The following is a 5450-nucleotide window of genomic DNA, read 5'->3' as shown; positions in this document are numbered from 1 at the left end:
ACAGAGCATGGCCTTTGCCAAAGAAGATGGTGTGGATGATAGAACGGTGGACATTAAAGAGGAGTGTGAGCAGCTCACACCAGAGGATATGTGTGTGAAGCTGGAGGATCACGAAGATAGAATTTCAGTTTTTAAAGAGGAGGAGGAGTGCAAAGAGGTGACTGCTGCCATTAAAGCTGAGGATTTGAATGATTTCTCTGTTGGTCTTGGACTTCAAAAGCATGAAACTGAGGATATTTTCAAGCAAGAGGCCTGTGAAGAATCTCCATCCAGTTTACAGCCCTGGTCCACTAATACGGGACGACTGGCTACACAGGAGAATTCTGTAGAGCTGAAATTAGAGTTATCGGAGTCTGAAGAGAAAGTCACCGAGGGAAATGTGAAAGGAGGAGAAGAGTCACCTGGGAGTGCTGGAATAAGTGAGTAATGTAATTAAATATATAAAAAAAAGAGATTGTTTATAAATTCTAACGGTGGGTGCTTTGTTGTTTTTAGAAGATTAAAGTTAGAGTGGAAAACACGGTTAATTGAACTTGGATAAAGACCACCTTCTCGGGTGCAAGATAACAAACAACAGGTTTCCTAATAAATGATAAATTAGAATAACTTGGGTGAATAAGAAAAAATCTAAAGTGTTGAGCGCATGACTTGAACATCATGAAGCTCTGACTGAAGCAGTGACGTATGTTAGGCCAACAGTGTATTACATTCAATGAGAATATCAAAAGTCATATTTTGTTAAATTCATGTATATTTCTTAAATTGTATGGCAGTTAAGGCAGAAATGTCCACAAAAAGAAATAAACAAGTAAGAATAAAATCCTCAGCCCTATGCACTAAATAAGAGTGAATTTGCTCAAGCCAGTGCCCACCTAATGTGTGTCTCATCTTTCTAATGGTAATCTCGTGCACTTTGACGTTAACAGTGACAAGAGCTACCTGTACAAGCCATGATGACATTCAGGGGGTCTCAGGGTCTTCTTTCAGCATTTTGTGTTCTGCTGTCAGCCTGAACTTGCTGGGGCAGCATGGCCTGGACAAGTTGGCCGTGGTGTGAAATCTTCACTTGGAGATGATCTTGGGCCCTTCCGTCTCCCACAGTCACATCGGGTCAATTTGGAGTCACCACTCCACTTCCTCTGCATGTTTATGGGGATGAGTGAGAAAACCAGAATAACCAGAAACGCCATTCAGAGCCCCTTTTTAGAACAACTGTGGGCAGGATTTGACCCCAGGACAACTGAGCACCCATTCCATTCCATTAGGACCTGCTGATATCAATAATAAAAATACTGTTTTCTTTTCTTTTTTTTTTAAATAATAAATGTATTTTTAGCCATTCATAAACTTCATATTCCATAATAAAGTTCTACTGCTTACAGCATACACGAAGAACATTTACTCATAATGCACACATAATGAACAAAAACAAGCTGAAAAAAAACAAAAACAAAAGACATGTCTTAATCATACTCCACATTTCTAATCAAATAAAATGTTCAATTAGATATTTGTAGCCATCTACCACAACAAGAACAAAAACGAGACAGTCTTGGTGAACGCTTCAGGTTCTTATCTAAGAATATAAGAATCTCTTCATGTTCTGAGGACAGTCTGGTCCTCCTGTCATCCACGACGTGTGCTGCCAAACTGAACAGACCCTCGCTGTTTCTTCATGTATTCTGCAGTTCTGTTGGCAGGGAGTTTCTTTGGATCTCTCGGCTGTCGTCTTTCGCTCCAGCTGCATCTGTATGGTCGAGACACCGGCACTAAGGAGACTATATGCTTGAGATTTGTAATAATCTGTGAAATATTTGTTCTTGTACCATTCTTTAATTTGGGGAAAAAATCATTATGATGATGATATGTTACAATATGTCATATATGTTAGAATTCATAACTGTATAGTGAATATTCACACTCAATGATTGTTATGCATTATTAATATTATTTTATTAGGCCTAAAAACTAGGCTCATACCATTCTACCCAACATGTAAATAAGAGGGCTGATTGCAGTTTCTAAGTAATCGATGTCCACTTGATATTGATTTATATTTTTGTACCAGCTCAGTGAAACTCTGCATCCGTTTCCTCCCATCTACCTAGACATTCACTGAAAGGCTAATAAAAGCGATTTTAATCAAAACATCTAATGCCTGGTTAATTAATTATAGAAATAATTCAGTCAACAAACACTCACTGGCAGATGGAATTGTGGATCTAAATGATCTAGAAGGTGACATCTTCCAGAACAGAAAGTGACTGGTTGTCCAGGCTTACAAATTCCACTGTTTCTGCTGTTGTTGAAAGTGTTAGCACAGAATCCTCCATGAGTGACTTGATAGTAGTCGACTGCACAAATATCGCCTCAGCATTTGAAATCACAAACTGTTGACTTCTCAGATGTTGAATAAGGTTTGTATTGTTGAAAGTGTTAGCACAGAATCCTCCATGAGTGACTTCTTTTTGCACAAATATTACAGGAAAGAAATAAAACTGTTAGACTGTCGAGGACGTGTTTCTGTATTTTGGTAATGCTGGAACTTTGACTTGCATGCTTTTTATCATTCAAGATCAGATGTTAAGATCAGCTAATTTGCTGATCATCGGTCAAGTCATTTGGAGTGAAAATCGGTTGATTTTGATTTGTGATCAATTGATCAGATCAGGCCTGTCTTTCACATGTAAGAGAAAGGTGGAGAAATTGAACGGATAGCAGGAGAACATGTGAAGACCTCACACGGAGAGGCCAGACCATAAATGGCACCTCAGTGTGTGGAAGAAACTCCAGCCAGTGTGCCACCACTTTACTTATACTGTTTCATTCATTTTAAAAGGCAGGTAGTGGTTAGGAATTTGGACATCAAACCCTGAAGTTGCAGGTTTAAATTCAGCTATTGGCACCATGTGACAACAAGCAAGTCACATGACCTGCCTGGGCTCTAGTTGGAAGAACAAGAGAAATGTAACCAATTGTGTATCAAATGTTTTAAATCGACTTGGATAAGCATAGTTAAATAGTTAAAATGTTTGTGTTATTTCAGATGTACAGAAGAATGGCAGCTTCTCTCCACCTTCATTTGGTCAGCCCTCTCTTCATTACAATGAGAACGGTATAAAGAAATCAGCAAGGGGATCAGAGAACCAGACAGCTGCATTTTTGCAGTGCAGTTCTCTCCGTGCTACTGGAGCAGCACAGACAGAAGCCATCAAAACTGATAGACAACAAGTGGAGAAAGAAATCAAAATTCATACTGGAGAAAATTGTTGTTTGGAATGCGGCAAACAATTCACATACAAAAGTGGTCTTAATAGGCATATGAAGATTCACACAGGAGAAAAACCTCATTGCTGTTCAGAATGTGGTAAATCATTCTCATGTATAAGCTATCTTCAGAAACACAGAATAATCCACACAGGAGAAAAACCTCATTGTTGTTCAGAATGTGGTAAGTCGTTCTTAAGGAGAAGCAATCTTCAGAGGCACAGAAGAATCCACACAGGAGAAAAACCTTATTGTTGTCCAGAATGTGGGCAATTGTTCTCCTGGAGTAGTGAGTTTGAGTTGCACAAAACAATTCACACAGGAGAAAAACCTCATTGCTGTTCAGAATGTGGTAAATCGTTCTCAAGGAGAAGCAGTCTTCAAAGTCACAGAAGAATGCACACAGGAGAAAAACCTTATTGTTGTCCAGAATGTGGTAAATTGTTCTTAAGGAGATGCAATCTTCAGAACCACAGAAGAATCCACACAGGACAAAAACCTTATTGCTGTTCAGAATGTGGTAAATTGTTCTCATTGAGTAGTGAATTTCAGTTGCACAAAACAATTCACACAGGAGAAAAACCTCATTGCTGTCCAGAATGTGGTAAATCGTTCATAAGGAGAAGCAGTCTTCAGAGGCACAGAAGAATACACACAGGAGAAAAACCTCATTTTTGTCCAGAATGTGGTAAATCGTTCTTAAGGAGGAGCTATCTTCAGAGGCACAAAAGAATCCACACAGGACAAAAACCTTATTGCTGTTCAGAATGTGGTAAGTCGTTCTTAAGGCGAAGCACTCTTCAAAGTCATAGAATAATCCACACAGGACAAAAACCTCATTGCTGTTCAGTGTGTGGTAAATCGTTCTCACGTATGAACAATCTTCAGAGGCACAGAAGAATCCACACAGGATAAAAACCTCGTTATTGCCCAGAATGTGCAATATAATTTTCTAACAAACGCAATTTTCAAAGGCTCATACAAATTCATACTGGAGAGAAGCCATATTGCTGTTCTTAATGTGGAAAAAAGTTTTAAACATTAGCTCTTTTCAAGTAAACACACAAACTCCCAGTAAAGCGAAAATGCAGTATGTATGTTCTGAATGTAGCAAATGTTATACAAGCCAGAAAGGTCTTTATCAACATGCCAAAATGCATTCTGAAGAAAAATCTCATTGCTGTTCTGAAAGTGAGAAACGATTCTTATATTTAAGTGTAATTCAGTGCCACATCCGAATTCTTACTAGAGATAAACCTTATTGTTGTTCTGAATATTATAAGCAGTTCTCACAACAAAGCACCATCAAAAGTCACATCAGATGTCACACTGGAGAGAAACCTCACCTTAGCTTGGAAGGTGGAAAACAATTCTCGCACATTAATTCTCTGTATAAGCATACAAAAGTCATACTGGAGAGAAGCTTTACAATTGTACTGAATGTGGAATGTTATTCTCGTATATCAATTCCTTCACAATCATAAAATAATTCATTCTGGTTAGAAATAAAGCTGTTTTGACTGTGGCATGCTTTTCTCAGACCGCAGAACTCCTAAAGATCACATGAGAATTCACTCTGGAGAGAAACCTAATTGCTGTCCAGATTATGGCAAATTATTCTCAAGTCCAAACGCACTTACTTGCCACAGAACGATCCACACTGGAGAGAAACAGTACACCTGTTTTGAATGGGGTAAAGGGTAGTCTTCCAGAAAAAGGTTTTGGAGACACACACAAAGTCATATTGGAGTAAAGTCTGTCCCAGAAATGACAAATGATCTTTTCATTGGATCCTCATTCAATAGAAATGAAGAAAAATCTTCCTGAATGTGGTAAAGGACTCCAGTTGAAAGTAGTTAAAAAATACATTAGAATAGTGGACAAAACACTGAAAGTGGAAAACAGATCCTAGATGTAAGTTATCCTCAGAGCCACACATGTACTCACACTGGAATACAAGAGATATTTCACAAACAGCAAGAATTTTCTTCAACAACTTCTAGGTGCAGGAGCAATGAACTTGTAATGTTTGTGAAAGAAAAAAACATTAACTGTAATGATAAGTAGTTACTTCACAATACCAAGGACTGTATTTTGTATTAATCATGCTGTAGAGAGCTATATGATTTGTTATTTCTATATCATCTGTTCTTCAACCTCTTTAATAAAACCCTGTGTGCGTC

General features: G+C 38.2%; 1 protein-coding gene across 1 annotated transcript; it reads left to right on the top strand.

Annotated features, from left to right (window-relative positions):
• The first annotated feature begins 208 nt into the window (after window positions 1-208).
• On the top strand, window positions 209-5450 carry LOC120528352 (zinc finger protein 678-like). Its single transcript, XM_039752497.1, has 2 exons — window positions 209-419; window positions 3047-5450. The coding sequence occupies exon 2, from the start codon at window positions 3322-3324 to the stop codon at window positions 4180-4182; it is 861 nt and encodes a 286-aa protein (XP_039608431.1). The 5' UTR covers window positions 209-419; window positions 3047-3321; the 3' UTR covers window positions 4183-5450.

Source organism: Polypterus senegalus, chromosome 4, assembly GCF_016835505.1.
Source record: "Polypterus senegalus isolate Bchr_013 chromosome 4, ASM1683550v1, whole genome shotgun sequence".
In the NCBI taxonomy this organism is placed as follows: domain Eukaryota; kingdom Metazoa; phylum Chordata; class Cladistia; order Polypteriformes; family Polypteridae; genus Polypterus; species Polypterus senegalus.
This window is presented reverse-complemented; position numbering and strand designations above follow the sequence as displayed.

Bases quoted from the DNA above. Each gene is read 5' to 3' on its own strand.
- LOC120528352 (XM_039752497.1), top strand. From the start codon at position 3,322: ATGAAGATTCACACAGGAGAAAAACCTCATTGCTGTTCAGAATGTGGT.